The sequence below is a fragment of the Furipterus horrens genome, unplaced genomic scaffold, assembly GCF_987537825.1.
Source record: "Furipterus horrens unplaced genomic scaffold, mFurHor1.1.pri manual_scaffold_3, whole genome shotgun sequence".
Classification (NCBI taxonomy): domain Eukaryota; kingdom Metazoa; phylum Chordata; class Mammalia; order Chiroptera; family Furipteridae; genus Furipterus; species Furipterus horrens.
Genome location: NW_028327173.1, coordinates 200,862,611 through 200,879,809, shown reverse-complemented (window position 1 = coordinate 200,879,809; position 17,199 = coordinate 200,862,611). Strand labels below are relative to the sequence as shown.

Here is a 17,199-nt window from a genome sequence, read left to right as displayed (position 1 = left end):
ATATTCATGGGAAAGGAAAGAAATCCTCTTAGCAAACTGGGAATAGAAGAGACCTTACTTGGTCAGATGTTAAAGGGTATCACAAAAAACCCATAGCAGGGGTCAGCAAACTACAGCTTACAGGCCAAATCTGACCTATTGTTTTTGTGTTAATGAAGTTTTACTGGAACATAGCTAGGCCCATTCATTTATGTATCATCCATGGCTGCTTTCCAATGGCAAATAGTTGTAACAAAAACTTTGTGGCTTGAAATGCATAAAATAGTTACTATTTGCTTCTTTACAGGAAAAGGTTATTGAGGCTCTGAACTATAGGAAACATGTTACCAAAGTCAGGTTGTACCACTGATAAAGTACCTTAGAAATATCTACTTTTAAAAGGTAAAAATATCATCTTACCTTTTGTAGAGAGTTAAATAATGATCTGGAATTATTTTTAGAATTGGTCTGCACTGTAGTTTTAGTTAATTTCAACTCCCTTTCATATTGTGCTAATTCCTTTTTGAGTTTCTCTCTTCGTTGTTGGTCTGCATCTGATGGGGAAAACATATCTTTTGAAACATAGAATAAAAGAGAAAATTAATTTTTTTGGTCTTGGGAGACTAAAAGCTTACATTTTTTTCTTGCTAAAAATGTTTACAATACCAATATGTAAATAGAAATCCATATACTTCCCTGTATAAAGCAAAGCTAAAATATTGAATTTATAGAAACTTTATACATGGATTAACTATTTAAAGAGCGCAAACGAGATGTAACAAACTGGACAAAACTAAGGGGCCAAGAAAGCAATTCCTAGCAGATATTCATAGAAATATGAAAGTTAGAAATGCTTGACCGTGTTGTCTGTGACTGTAATCACCAACTGCAGTGTTTGAGTTAGTGCTTTAGACTCTCCCCCGATGAAATATTATTGTCAATATATCATGTGCTATGATAAAACAATTTTAAGTTTTATATGTCTTTAAAAAATGACATTAAATTTTAAAACATTTTCTTTTTTCTTAATTTTTAAAAAAATTTATTGATTTGAGAGAGAGAAGAAGGGAGAAAGGGGAGGGACACACACACACACACACACACACACACGATTTCTTGTCCCACTTATTGATGCATTTCATTGGTTGATTCTTGTATGTGCCTTGGTTGGGGATTGAACCTGCAACTAAGCTACCAAGCCAGGGCTTAAAACATTTTGAATCAGGATATCTGATTTCTATTTATCTTAACTGCTATTCATTTGAAAATACAAACGAAGAAAGTGGTTTCACACTTTAGTTTGCTTTAAAGTCAGGTACTGAGTCATTATCAAAGACTTATTGTATAGAATGAAAATGGTGAAATAAAAGACAGTCAAATTTCAGAGTCAAACAGAAGTAGAATGACTTGTATTTTCATATAAAATTAAAAATTTACATATCCTTTTTTATAGGAATCTATTTCAACTTAATGGACAAGAAAATTTCAAGTTTCAAATCACCCCAATTTGAGTCAGGATTTATAATAATTTTTACATGCTGAAAAAACTAAGGTAACTTATATGTATATTTAAAGTTTTAATTACAATTATTAAAAAATTAGAAACATGCTAAAGTAAGTGTACTTATCTATCATTTTCAGCTTTTTCTATCTGGGAATACTTGCTTCATGAATATTTAACTAAATCGTAGCAGATGATAATGTTTGCGGAGTGAATTAAATAGAACTTTTTCAGTTCTCTTACTGGTAGGTAAAATAAAAGAGGAAAAAATATGATAAAATAGAGTTCTCAGATATTAAATACTCTCATGTTACTAAATCTATCCAGCTAATTCATTTAAGTAAAGCCTCCTAACACCATATATAAATATCAACTCCAAATAACAAACCTGAATATAAGGGCTTAAACCATAAAACTCTTCAAAGAAAACATAGAAGTAAATCTTCAGGACTTTGGGTTAAGCAAAGATTTTTTAGATACAACATCAAAAGCACAAGCCAAAAAAAGAAAAAGCTAAATTAGACTTAATCAAAATGAAAAACTTTTTCAAAAGACACCCTGAAGAAAACAAAAAGGGAAGCCACAGGTAGGGAAAAAATATTTGCAAACCACATATCTAATAAAGGACTTGCATACAAAATATACAAATATACACTCAATAAAACAAATAACCCAATTAAAATACTGGCAAAAGATCTGAATATTTTCCAAAGATATACAAATGAATAAGTATATGAAAAAATGCTCTACATCCTTAATTATGAGGGAAATGCAAATTAAAACCACAATGAGATATAATCACTAGAATGGCTATAATCAAAATAGGAGCCAACATCAACTGTGAGTAAGAGCACAGAATAATTAAAATTTCTAACATGTTGAAGGTGGAAGTGTGAAATAGTACAGCCCCTTTGAAAAACAGTTTGGCAGTTTCTTAGGGAGTTAAATACAGCCCTGGCCAGGTGGCTAAACTGGTTGAAGCGTCACCCATACACCAAAAGGTGGTGGGTTTGATTCCCTGGTCAGGGCACATACCTAGGTTGCAGGTTCAGTCCCCAGTCAGGGCACGTACAGGAGGCAAATGATTGATGTTTGTCTTTCACATCTCTCCCTTCCTTTCCTTCCAAAATCAATAAAAACATATCTTTGGGTGAAGATTTTAAAAAGTTAAATATAATTTTATCTTACGACCTAGCAATTCCATTCTCAGGTATGTATCCAATACCCAAAAGAAATGCAAATATCTCCACACGAAAGACTTGTATATGAATTTTCATAACAGCAGTATTCATAATACCCAAAAAATCAGAAACAATGCAAATGTTGAGCAACCGATGAACAGGCAAAATGTGGCATTATTCATGCATTTAGTAATTAAAAGGAATAAAGCATTGATTCAGGCTAGGACATAAATGAATCTCAAAAACATCATGCAAAGTAAAAAATAATGTAAAAAACACACAAATGATTCCATTTATATGAAATATCCTGAAAAGGCCAATTTGTAGAGAAAGAAAGTAGAGTAGTGGTTGCCCAAGGCTAGCAGTAAGAAGAGGGAGCAGCTGAACATGGGTAGAAGGACTCTTTTGGAGTAATGAAAATATTCTAAAATTGGTTTGTGGTGGTAGTTGCATGATTTTTTAAACTTAGTAAAAATCAGTGAACTTCATGGTATGAAAATTTTTTGTCAATAACACTGCTCTAAAAATAAAGCCTTTCTAATGTATTAGAATACGGAATTACTTAAACAATTCAACACACTATGTAGAGACATTCTAGGTGAGATACAATGAAGATTGAAATGATCAAGTCGGTAGTTCGCTGTGGCCGAGTGTGTATCTTCTCAAAACAGAGACGGCTCAAACCCACGGATTTCTTTCTTTCTCTCTTTTTTTAATGTGTCTATAAAACCTGTTTCTAAGTGAGTTATACTGATTATAATGAACATCAACTCTCTAACACAAGAATAATGATTATTAATTATGCTTTGCTGATTGCAATCTTCACAATGCTTCTGTTGTAATTGATCGAAGATGTAATTTTCTCCTTTTACATGGCACCACAGAAAAACTGCTTCTGCCGACTGAGCCAGAATGCCGTGGGATAAATAACACTGAGCCCGAATTCTAAAAGCAAAAAATAGGAGCGATTTTTAAAATATTTCAGCTCCCGAAGTTTTCTCTCCATCCTGGAACACTCTTCTGAACTTTAGGCTTGTACTCTGCCTCCTCAGCACCTCCACTTGGCTGTCTACGAGCTATTTATTTCAAGTTTACAGTGACCAAGGTTGATGTCGCGATTCACTTGCTCTCCGAAACCTCTTCCTGTGGTATTCCTAACTTCAGTGTATGGTAACTGTCATTCTGGTCGACAGGCTCGAAGTCTTGGCTGGGAGTCATCCTCAGCTCACTCCTCTTTTTCTCCCGTATCCTATCTACAGCCAGTCTGTCAGTAAAAACTGCTGACACAGATTTTCAATGTCGCCAGAATCCGATTCTTCTGAAACCATTTTGCCCCAAGCCATCAGTACTTCTCATCTGGATTACTGTCTCCTGCTGTTCATTCTGCTTCCATCATTGACTCCTGCAGACTATTTTCAACTCAGTAGCCAGAGGGATGCTTTAAAAAGTGGAACGGGCTCTGATGCCTTCCGGTTTCATTCAGCGAGAAAGCCAAAGCGCTTGCTAAGGACCTGCACCTCTCAGTCCCGCCTCAACAACCTCATCTGCTCTCCCCCTTCCACGGCTTACTTCACACCAGCTTCCGAGCTCTCCTTGTCGGTCCCCAATACTCCAGCCGGGGTGCCACTTCAGGGCTTTGGCACTTGCTGCGTCCTCTGTCTGGGCTGCTCTTCTCCCGGGTACCCACTTGTGCCTCTCCCTTGGCTGTCTCAGGTCGCTGCTGAATGGTCACATGACCAGTGATTCCTTCTCCTCCAAGGATGCCCAGTTTCCCTTACCCTGTGCTTCATTTTTGCCACTGCGCTGATCACCATCTGCCTTATTTTATATTATTTATTTATTTGCATTTGCTTACATTTTGTCTCTTTCAACTAGAATGTAAGCTCTGTAAAAGCAGGTACTTTGTTTGGTTCACCTGTTCAGTTCCATCCCTTAGAAGAGTGTCTAGCACGTAGTAGGCCCAATAAATATTTGCTGAATTAATTAATGAATAAACTAGTGAACTAAATATTATACAAAATGCCTGATTATTTTAAATTGGTAGATTTGAACTTTAAGTCCAAGAGTTTGGTTAAGAGAATTGAACATTCAGGCTTTTTATTATACAACCTAAACAGAAAGAAATATTCTTATTTTATTCACCTATTGTTCAGGAAATTAATTTCAGTATGAAAATATAGCAAAATATTTCCATTTAGTGGTGATCCTAAAGAACATTATCTGACCTAATGACAATTGGGTGAAACCACATTTATTCAAATGATTCAGATTTTTAAAACCTGTAAATATTGAACCAGCTTTGTGTGCAATAAAAGCTACTGATCTGATACAGAACAAAAACTATAAGGCATAAAAATTAAAAATCTGGAAGGGTCCTTAGAGATTACGTGACTACCTTCCATTTTACAAAGGAGGGTGTGCGAGGCACAATGACCGGCCCTCCAGACTTGTGTGCTGTAGTCAGTGGTCTTTGGAAATAAATACTCAAGTCCCAACTCTTGCCGAAAATGACTATACCTCTCCTAAAAAATATTGGAATCCCAAAATGTCTTCAAAGACATGAGAGCCTACCCTAGGGCTTGTTGCAAACATAAAAGGAACAGAGGTGAGAACACAGTGAGGCAAGCCCGGGGCTGACAGACATTGCGCTCTGAGTGGCAGCTGGTGGCGACTGGCTTAGCCTGAGTCCTATCTCTTCCAGGAAGCAGACAGACAAGAAGTGATGGGTCCAAACAATCCTTCTGCCTGTGACCTTCCCTAGGTTGTACCTAATGGGCGTTTCCCTATCTAGGTTCTTATCCATTCGCCATTTACCATGCACTACTTTGGGGTGATCCCTGGCTGGTTTGGCTCAGTGGATTGAGCGTCGGCCTGCGAGCTAAGTGTCGCTGGTTCGATCTTCCAGTCAGGGCACATCAGAGAAGGAAAACTCTGACTCCAAAAAACCTCCGCTGCCTTGCGGCATACCTCTTCAGGGGAAAGGCTAAGGGAGTAAACCCCGACAGAAAATCCGGAGCCGGAGTCCCTAAGGCGGTTTGACGTTGTAGTCAACACCGGCAACTCCTGCGGCGCACCTGAAGCCAAGCTGTATTGACTCCGTCTTTCCCTTGGACCCTTCAGCTGCGAAGAGAGGGGGGGTCTGCTGCATGGGCAACAGCAGACCCTCCATATCACCCTGCCCAGGCTCTGTAGCTTCAGCTTCACTGGAGAGGACACTCCAGCGTCATCGCAAGATGTCGATTCAACACGGGAGGAGACAGATACCGTGTCACTCCTGAGTCGGACTGCACAGCCATTCTCGGCGGTGCAGATAGACTCTTAAGAAGCTACACCATCGTCTCTCGAGACGGACGGCTGCCGACGACTTTGGGGTGATAATTAGTTTTTTATTGTGGGGAGCCTTTCTCAATTAAACTATAAGTAATTAAATTGAAATAGTAACTTAAGAAAACACTGAACTTAAAATTTATAATACTATGATTTTTATAAGATAAGCACAGGCTGTGATAGTCATGTTTTTTGCTATTTTAGGTTTCTTGAGTTGAACTCAAACAAGAGCCTCAAATGGTAACTTGGAGAATATTTTTAAATAGGAATTTCAAATTTTGTGGTCTACTTCCTTAGTATAGATTTTTAAAAATTGGAATACTTAGTCAAAGGGTATATATAACATGATTTTATAATACATATAACTACCACATTTATTATTAGTTAGGCTATTAGCATATAAATAGACAATATGTACCTGGAGAATAATACAGTTATCTTAACAAGCCAAGGACAGTGAGAATCACAGAATTTTAGAAGTTAAACCTTGGCAAGCTTTTCAGTATTACCCAAATTTTTATATGTAGGAAACATGAAATCCAGAGAAGTTAAATAATTTATCCAAAGTTACATGGTGATTTAGTGGCAAAGCCCGGGCTCATTTCTAAGTTCATAATCTTAGAAATACAATACAAGCTACTTTTATTTATGGATAATATTTACAAGTTAGAAAATGCTTCCTCAAAGGGCAATATGTCAACACCCATTAGGATGGCTACTATAAAAAATAAAGAAAAAACAAGGTTAGGAGGGACGTAGAGAAATCGCAACCGCTGCACACCGTTAGTGGGATTATAAGATGATAGAGCTGCTACAGACAACACTATGGTGGTTTCTCAAAAAGTTATAAATAGAACTAGAATATGACCCGGCAACCTCACTTCTTGTGTACCCCAAAGAACTGAAAGCAGGGTCTCAAAGAGATATCTGTATATCCATGTCCATAAAAGAGTATTTATGATAGCCAAAAGGTGGAAACAACCCAAATGTCCATATGGTATATGCACACACTGGAATATTATTCAGCCCTAAAAATGAAGGAAATTCTGACATATGTGACAACAGGGATGAACGGAGGACATCACGCCAGTCAGAAAAAGGAAAAACGGGATACCTACGGTAGTCAAAGTCATAGAGACAGAAAACAGAGTGGCGGGTGGAGGGGGAGTGGGGGAGTTACTGTTTGATAGGTGGAGCTTCAGTTTTGCAGAATAAAAGGAGTGCTACCGAAGATGAATATCCGTGCTGGTTGTACCACGATATGAATGTACTTAATGCCACTGAACCGTAGACTTGAAAATGGTTAAGATGGCAAATTTATGTTATGTGTAGTTTACCGTAATTTTTTAAAAAGGAGGTGTATCAAAAATCACTTACATTTGATGCTGGCACGCATGCTGAGTGGAATGGAGCAGTCTACCACAGCTGCAAGAAGAAAATCAAGAAAATCAGTTGTTTAATAATATTCTTCATATTTACAAATGAGAACAAATATCAAATGTGGACATCATAAAAAGTTCCAGAACATGCAGTTCCTTATTTTGACTTTTATGGTACTCCTAGAGATGAAAAGCATAATATGTTTGATAAAAAAATACACTCCTTGGGATTAACAGCTCACTAGATACTACAGAAACAAAAATCAGTGAACTTAAAATATAGCAACATAAACTACTCAAAACAAAGCACAGTGAAGAAAGACTGGAAAATAAACGCATAGAACGTATCACTGACCTAACCCACCTGTACCAGGCACTCAACATACTTGTAATTTGAATTCCAAAACAAGCTTGGGGGAAAAAAAGCGAAATTGCAGGACACACACTATCTGATTTTAAGACTTGTTGTAATGCTACAGTAATTAATGCAGTGTTGTGTTAACAATAAAGGTACTCATATAGAACAGCAGAACTGAAGAGTAAGTCCAGAAATAGATCCACATATATGGTAAACTGTCTTTCAAAAAGTGATAAGGTAATTCAGTAGGGAAATAATCTCTCTTCAACAAACAGTCCTGGTTATATTTGGATAGTCACAGCCAAAAAAAAATGATCTTATACTATATGCAAAAATTAACTCAAAATGGATCACAAACTTAAATGTAGGAGCTAAAGCTTATACTTCTAGAAGAACACACATAAGAAAATCTTAGTGACCTAGGAGTACACACAGGTTTCTCACACAGGATATAAAAAGCATAAACTATTTAACATCTGAAAAGCGATCTTGATTTCACATGTCACAAAATATTTTTCTTTAGATTTTTAATCATTTAAAATGTCATAAAATATGAACTAAAATTTAAAAGCTTTAGCCTTTCAAATGGAAAAAATAAAATATATTAGTGAAAAACTGGTGACATTCAAATAAGATCTGTAGTTAATACTATTACATCAATATTAATTTCCTGGTTTTAATAATTGTAGGATTATGTAAGAATTTTAACATTGGGGGAAGCTGGGGGAAGTTTCTGTGCCTCTCTACTATTTTTACAACTTTCCTATAAGTTTAAAATTATTTCAAATGAAAATGTAAAAAAGAATGAAAAGACAAGTTACAGACTAGGAGAAAGTATCTGCAAGACATGTATATGACATAGGACCTATTTCATATGAACTCCCACAGCTTAATACTAAAAAGACAAACAACCAATTTTTAAAAATGGGCAAGAGATTTACACAGATATTTCACCAAAGAAGATATACGGATGGCAAATAAGCACAAGAAAAGTTGTTTACTATCATTAGGCATTCAGGAAATACAAACTAAAACTCTATCAAATGCTGGTGAAGATATGAAAATGGTGGAAATTCAAAACGGTATAATTACTCTGGAAAACAGTTTGGCAGCTTCTTATATAGTTAAAATACACTTACCATATTACCCCACAATTCCACGCCTAGTAAATAAATTTATCCAGGAGAATAGAAGTGTGTGTTCAAAGATGATATGTGAATGTTTATAGCAGCTTCATTCCTAATAGTCAAAAGTTAGTCAAAATAAACCAAATGTCTATCAGCTGGCAAATTAATAAATTGTGGTGTGTTTCTTTATATGGAATACTACCTTAGCAATAAAAAGGAAAAAATACTGTCACACACAAGGACATGGATTAGTCTGAAAAGCATTAGCTAACTGAAAGAAGCCAGGCCCAAAGTGATACATATTGTATGATTTCATTTATATGAATTTCTGGAAAAGGCAAAACTAGTTCGATTGCAGATCAGTGGCTGCCAGGGATGGCCACCAAGAGCTTGATGGCAAAAGACTAGGGGGAGCTTCTCAGGCGATGGGATGCTCTATAGCAGGGATCAGCCCACTTTTTCTGTGATGCGTCAGATAGGACCTGCTCCAGGCTTTGTGGGCTGATGTGGCCTTCGAGACAGCTAGTGGACTCAATCTGCGGGTGCAAAAGCCACTCTAGACAATGTGTAAAAGAAGGGATGTGACCGTGTGTGTGTATAGACAGTGAAATTTGCATTTCATATAACTTTCATGTTACAAAATACTCTTCTTTTGCTTTTTTTCCAACTATTTAAAAATACCAGTACCATTCTTAGGTCACAAACTGTACAAAACCAGGTGGCAGGAGGATTTGGCCTGTGAGCTATAGTTGGCCAATCTCTGTTTTACAGCATGATTGTGGTTGTAGTCATACAAATGTATATTTAAAAAAATAACTGTATACTTAAAATTAGTATATTTTCTGTATGCAAGTTTATCTCGGTAAAGCTGACCAACAAAGAAAAAGAGATTAATTATAGCCTCTTCTTTGTGGAACTTCTTCAATATATTTTTAAAAAGTAGACTATAAACTTTTGTTATATTAAAATCAATATCTAACTGCAAAATAGTAGTAGAGATAAGACAGGTAAAAGGAAATAACATAGGCACTATACAAATTTCAAATTCAGTTAACAAAAATGGCATTCTGAATTTGCTATGTATATAAAGTTAGAGACAGTAGCTGGCATTTCTATACCAAACACAAACCCAGATATAGAATGTATTCATTTTTTGCTATGGATTTGCTCTAATTTGAAGTGAAGTCAAGGGTTTAAATTGGGCACAGAAAATTCACATTTGCACATTTTTACCTTTGGCTGAAAGGATTTTATTATAGTGAACAGCCATGTGATTCTTGACCATGTGGAGAGTACTTAGTCTGAGGGAGGAGGAGTCAGTGCAAAAAGCTAAAAATTAAAACATACGTAATCATTATATATTTAAAATTAATGTAAAAGAATCACAAGATAAACAGTTTACTGATTATTAAGCTCATTTGTAGAAAATATTTGAAATTCAACCACAAAGATACTGACATAACTTTGTGATGCTGAATATGTCCCAGCCTTAACCCTTTGATTGCCAACGTCGCTGTGAGTGACGCTGACAAATGTTTGCAAAAGTGCCAGCATCGCTCCCAGTGACTTTTTCCCGATGGCTATAAATGTAAATAACAATGGAATAATTCGTATTTTATGTTTTGTTCTCTTGTTTTTGTACCTCAGGTTATATATTGATATAATTTTTTCTCATGTTGATCCAAATTTTGAATTACGCATGGCACTCAAAGGGTTAATCTTGCAGTAACCAATTAGCTATCAAACGTTTCTAAGTTTCACAAGCCTGAGAGTTTTGAGAAGCGATTCTAGAATATAATCTATCATTATATTTATAAAACTATTCTTATCAACAGCTCTCAATCTTCTAACTAACAATGTTTAGCCACTTGCCTGATTGTGAAATACCTAATGTTACCATTGTTAGTACTTGAATACATGGAGCAAATCCCAAACTCCAAAACTCTGTGCAAAAGCTCTATTCTAAGAGGCAAACTTTTCACTTTAACAAGATCTACACATCAGCCTCTGCAAGCTTTTTGAAGTATTCCACAACACTAAACTTCTTGACCTCAACTAAAGTGTTTAAAAGAAATCTTAGAAATAATCAAGTATAAAATGTAAATGTACGCGTAACTCTCTTAAACATTAGGAATAGGGTTTGAGAAGTAATACATGCACGTGGTTAAAAAATAATAATCAAAAGCTAAAACAGTACAAAAATATTGAAAACAAGTGGCTTTCTTGACCCCTGCCTTCCCTCCTACAAAGAATACTGTTACTTTTTTTATGCATCCTTCCAGGGAAATTCTATGCCTAATATAAGAATATACCATAATGATAAGCTCAATACCACTCTACTACAAACATTTATTGAATAGGTACCATGCATGCATTACTGTAAGCTCTTTACATGTAAAAACTCATTTAATTATTATTATCACCATTTAATAGACATGGCAACTGAGGCACAAAGATGTAAGGTCTTCAGGATAAAAAACGCAGTTTAGGTATTAATTAAGGCAGCCTCATACTTAAAACCACTACAATATAACTACGTATATTTTCTTTTTTTAGATCTTATTTATTTATTTTTAGAAAGAGGGGAAGGGAGGAGAAAGAGAGGGAGAGAAACATGAATGTGTTGTTGCTTTTTGCACGTCCCCAACTGAAGACCTGGCCTGCAATGCAGGCATGTGCCCTGACTGGGAATCAAATCAGCGACCCTTTGGTTCGCAAGCGGGTGCTCAATCCACTGAGCCACACCAGCAAGGGCTGCATATATTTTCTTAAAAAAAAAAGTTAGCAAACTATAAATTTTTCTTCATCCTGGTCTTCTATGTAAGTATACTTTAAATCTAGTTTTAATTTTAGTTAGAAGATATTTTTCAAAGTTTGATTCTGGTTCTGTTACAAAGAAGTGAGCTAACTGAAAATGTGGTCTTTCCTTCACATTTGGAGGAACGAGTAGCAAAGATTTTTCATGTAAATCAAAGAAAAAAATGACTTTAAATTATTATGCCTAATAACTCAGACTTAAAACTTTTAAACTATAATTATAAAAATGTATTTTAACTTTACAATAAAATTTTACTTTAAAGCCTTTAAAATATTGTCCTTTCATAAGACTTAGAAATCCAGTTGAATAAAGAGGCCCGTGTTTGCTCCTGACACAAATGCATTTTCTCTGCCCAGCTCTTTAACAACCTGAAAATCACCATTTTGACAAGGAAGACATAACTTAGACCAGGGTAGTCTGCCAGCAAGAGTAGAGCTGGGGTGGAGCTGCCCCAGGGAGGAGGAGGCAGCCAAGTCCACATCCAAGGCCCAACAATAGTTTGAAATAATGGACTCCTAAATTAACCTCAGGAATTCCTATACTATTTAATTATAATTAATAATATGAACTTCAAATATTGATTGGATGAAATAATGTCATGATTTACAAACGAAGGCACCAGCCAATCTATACCAAAGCCACCTTTCACCATTGTAAGAACCTCACTTACCATTACTTTTGGTGCTCAAGTGTCCTTTAAATAGGCACGATGGACCAGATATGGGAAGGACAGGGGTTGCTCTGACTTTTAACAAAAAACATTAATTAGTATAAATGAAACATAACTTTCACAAAGACAACAATATTGAACACTTTTTTTTAATCCTCACCTGAGGCCATGTTTTTATTGACTTTTAGAGAGAGAGAGGGAGGGGGAGAGAGAAGAAGTAGGGAGAGAGAGAAAGAAACATCGATGTGAGAAACATTGATCGGTTGCCCCCGCTTCCCATGCCTGGACTGGGGATCGAACCCGCAACATTTTGGTATATGGGATGGCGCTCTAGCCAACTGAGCCACTTTGTCAGGGCAACAATACTGAACATTTAAAAAATAATAGATTTATCTTGAATACTAGAATTGTTTAAAATTTTAGTCAATCGTATTACTAACCTGAAATAATATATCAGACAAAAATTCTGCAGCCATTGATAAAAAGTTTCCTCCTTTATGCACACAAGTTATTTTCAAAATAGCTGTACCTTGAGACTTCTAGTTTCATTAGGTACAATACATCAATTATGTTATTATATACTGTCTTCATTCTGTATACCACTGACCTACTGGGTTTTTTAATGACTTTGAGATACCATAGAACTGAGATTTTAAGTTAACACATGTGTGTTAACTATTTTAGTTAATTATAGGCTAGTCTGTCCTAAAAATAATTTTAAGAAAATAATCCTCCCACAAAGTAATTGAATAAATTAGAAATTATATCATACGTTACTATGTATAAAATAAATACATATGCGAGTATATAAAAGTCGGACTCAGAACTTAATGTTTAAAAAATGTGTTGTTTCATCTAGTACAATTCACCTTCCTTTTGCTTGGATCCTATCTAAACAGTCTATATTTGGAAGTCCTCCTTCCAAATTTGTCCTTCCTTGAGAATTCTTCCTTGAGATTTCTTATGTCTTATAGTTACTCTTTTATGATAGTTTAACAGTTCTTTAAAATTCCCTTGTTTAAATCATTTTATGGTTCCTATCTTCTGACTGGATCCAAATGATACAAAGAGGCATGAAAAAGTAGCCTCAAACCAAATGTCAGGAAAAAAAAAAAAAAATCATCCTCTAACTAGATTAGGACTAAAATCCTGTCCATGAGATCAAAGGTCTTGCTGGGGCAGTGAAATTCATTAGTATGTGCAAGTAGCCCAGTTCCCCAAACAATGTGATATCACTAAGATAGCCAAAAGGAACTCTAATGAGGAAAAGGCGAGGGTGTTTCTGGTGGCAGAATTTCCCAGGAATGACAGAAGTCTGGGAATCTGATGTCATTTGTAAGTGTCTTATCGGACCAACAGATTAAAACAATTTTTTTTTTTATCAAGCCACTTCAGTTAGCTATATTAATAGGTTTTCTTCTTTCTCTGCTTCTCCCTAAGTCATTGATAATAGAGGGAATGGCAGTTTGCTATTTGCAATCTTTTCTCCCCATTCTCCCCTGAGAAGCTGGAAAGATTTTATAGTTTATCTAGTCCACCATTGTACAAACAACTAAAGCCCAGGGAGTTAAAGAGATTTGCTGAAGACTACCTAGTGAATAGCATACAAAGATTACAAGCAAGATATAATGTTCTGTAGGCTGGTGTTCCTTCTACTGCACCATCATACAGAAAGTTTGCCTTCCAAAAGAATATCTAAAAATGTGATACCAAAATGAAAATGACAAAAGAGAACAATAATAATTTTTTTGCTTTAGGCATCTTAGTATTTTGTGCTCTGAAATCATGAAAGGTAACCTTTTAATTAAATCTAAGAAATTTAGAAAGTGCGATCTTTTCAATTAAAATGAAGTATTTTGGCTCTAGTTAAAATTATTTATGGTTTCCTCTCAATCATAATAATTATGATATAAGAGAACTCGCTACCCCACATATTTGTTGAATATTATATTTCTTTTAAAAGTTCAAAATCAATGTTTGATAATATGTATTTTACAATATCCTAAAAATAAAGCTAATTAAATTGGGTAAGTTATAAAATATAAACTCTTTGATAGGAACCCAATTTTTAAAAGAATTTGATAAATACTGAGAACTTACTAAGTCTATGATACTCTAAATTTTATATCCGTCCTTTACCATGCCCCCATCTCTAGCGTTATAGGAAGTAAAAGCCATGGTTCTAGGGTTTCATATTCCCCACCTGAATTCAAAGCCTGCTCTGACACCATGACCCTGGCAAGTTATTTATGATCTCTTAGCTTATTAGTAGCCCATGTTTATTCACAGTGAAATGAAGATAGTACCTGTCTATCAGTATGTTTTTGTGGATCAAATAATGAGAGAACTTGGAAATAGGGCTTAATGTTAGTTATACAGTTTGCTAATCACAGGACAGCTATCTCCTCTATTCAGAACAGCACTTATTGTGACTATGATTACATAAAAAGGCACACTCATATTCAAAGCAAGACTTACTACAGAACTATGTAGCAGATTGGTTTAAAGATACTTTTTAACATAGATAACACTGAATTGGAAGGACAGGGTCTCACTGGAGATTGCCTAATTGGGCTTGAAGGAAGAGTGCTACTTTATTCAAATAATTTTGATTGGGCCAACGATTTGTAGATTTAGTTATATGGCCCCAGCTTCTCCACGACGATGTCCACTTGATCCAGAGAACATTCAGTCAAGGGCAGGTGTATATAGCTATTATGAATTTGCTACTAAAACGCAGCTAGCAACACTGCATCACTTGAAAACGTATCATAAAAGCAAAAAATCAGCCCGCCCCGCCCCCCAAAAATCCGGCCTGCTGAAGCATAATCTGCATTTTAACACGATTTCTATCCATTTTAGAGAATTCCTGGGTTACTCAAGAGTTTTGAGGGGAGGGAGCTAGTTACCGAATGGAAATTTCCTATTTACTGAGTACTGACAATGTGCCAGGAGCTTTACATGTATTATCTGTATTTATCCTCAAGAACTCTATTATGACATGGGTGTTTTGCCCCCCTGTACAAAGGACGAAGGCACTGAGGGTCACCTCTGTGGAGTGCAGCGGGGGCCCAGGGAGGTCTCACTCCAGAGACCAAATTTGGCTCCCGTGCCCCGGAGCCATCGAGGTCGTTAATAAAGGCTGCACGCCCCGAGTTCAGGGGACAGGACCTCCCGGAGCCAGGGCGACCAATTCCGAGCAAGAAAAGGGCCCGCGGACCCCCAAAGCAGAGCCTCCTCCGCCCGGGCAACACTCGGGTCCACAATGGAGACTAAGCAGGGGACCCAGAGCGCAGGCGGAACCCCGACCCCGGAGCCTGGACCGGGACCCCAGATCGGGAACCCGAGGCCTGGAGCGAGGGCCAGCGCGAAGCGCGAGAAGGCGCCCTTTACCTCTTCGGCTGCCATTCATGCTTAGATCGTCTTGCAGCCCCCCTGGGGACAGGCTGCGTTCCCTTCGGTCCCTCCCCGGACTGGGCCAGCCCCTGCAGCAGAAGATTGTCAAGCAGGAGCCGGCAGTGGGGGGGCGCCGGCAGCTGAGACCGTCGCCAGGCCGGTTGCTAAGGGCTGCTTCCCGGGCGTCGGGATTGTGACGTCAGGCGCAGGCCTTGCGCCCCTGCAGCCCCGCCCCCAGGGCACCCGGGGTGGGGAGAGCGGTCCGGGGTGGGGAGAGCGGTCCGGGGTGGGGAGTGCGGTCCGGGGTGGGGAGAGCGGTCCGGGGTGGGGAGAGCGGTCCGGGGTGGGGAGTGCGGTCCGGGGTGGGGAGAGCGGTCCGGGGTGGGGAGAGCGTTCCAGGTTGGAGGGACCGCGCGGGCAGAGCGGGGCAGGCGCCAGTCTGTTGTTCTGGGACCCGGCCAGGCAGCCACAGCGGCCTCCTGGCGGGAGCGCAGCCCCCAGCACCTGGCGGAGTTGGCCCTGCGGGAAGCGTGGGGAGACTCGCTGGTCTCATCTGGCATGCACATCCCCCTGGGTCTTGGAAACAAGTCAAACGCAAATGTTGGTTGAAGTTAGGGTACCATTTAACCAGTTCCAAATCGTTAAATTTCCAAACAGTCCGCGAACATTTGAATTAGTGAAAATCCTGGGGATGAAAAACATCTACATGTTTACGCCTTAATTCTTAACCATAATAATCAGTTTTCGTTTCCTTTTTGCTTACTGAGCTTTCCCCCTCATCCCCTCCCAACTCCGCCCTTTTTGGCTTAAGGCGCCAGTCTGTTTTCCTTTATGTGGAAAGAGAGTTCCAACATCAACAGTTTTTTAAAATTTTATTTACAATTTGTTTAATTTTTGAAATAAGATCAGAATAGCGCAGGGAGCATGGCTCTCAACAAAGACTACTGACATTTGGGGCTGGATGCATACTTTTTTGGGGGGGGGTGTCCTGTGCATTGTAGAATGTTTAGCGGCATCCCTGGCCTCTACCCACTAGATGCCAGTAACAACCCACCCACTTCACCCCTGTCTGTGACAAAAATGTCTCCAGACAGTGCCAAAGGTCCCCTGAGGGGCCGGGGCAAAACTGCAACCCCCGCCCCTGTTTGAGAACCACTGCTGTAATGGAAACAGCATCGGCTTTGGAGCCAGATATGTGGAATTTAATTGTGAGTTTCCTGCTCCTTGCCAACTAGATCTTGGATTAGTTTCTAAACCATTCTGAACCTCAGGTGCCTCTATTCAAAAAGTAAAAGATGCTACAACTTTGTAGTTGCAAGGGTTAATATGTACAGTGCCTGGCAAATAAAACGAGCTCTTCAACAAATAATAGTTTTCTCTCTTCTAAGGCTATTGTCTCTGAAGAATTGGGATATCAGGGAATTTCATGCATAAACTAGTAAGTCAGGACCCTATGTCAAGGA

The 17,199-nt window shown here is 37.9% G+C and overlaps 1 protein-coding gene across 3 annotated transcripts in view; it reads right to left on the bottom strand.

The window, feature by feature from the left end:
- SPATA7 (spermatogenesis associated 7) overlaps positions 1 to 15,838 on the bottom strand; it is a 35,478-nt gene extending 19,640 nt beyond the window's left edge. Inside the window, exons 1-5 of one of the 3 annotated variants that reach the window (XM_090272108.1) lie at positions 15,734 to 15,838; positions 12,341 to 12,415; positions 10,086 to 10,181; positions 7,366 to 7,413; positions 400 to 551 (exon numbers count right to left, since the gene is read on the bottom strand). In XM_090272108.1, coding sequence (XP_090128234.1) covers positions 400 to 551; positions 7,366 to 7,413; positions 10,086 to 10,181; positions 12,341 to 12,415; positions 15,734 to 15,752 — 390 coding nt within the window. In that variant the 5' untranslated portion in view covers positions 15,753 to 15,838. The remainder of the gene's footprint in view (positions 1 to 399; positions 552 to 7,365; positions 7,414 to 10,085; positions 10,182 to 12,340; positions 12,416 to 15,733) is intronic. The other 2 variants (XM_090272109.1, XM_090272110.1) reach the window with 2 other exon arrangements.
- Between the last annotated feature and the right edge of the window lie 1,361 nt (positions 15,839 to 17,199).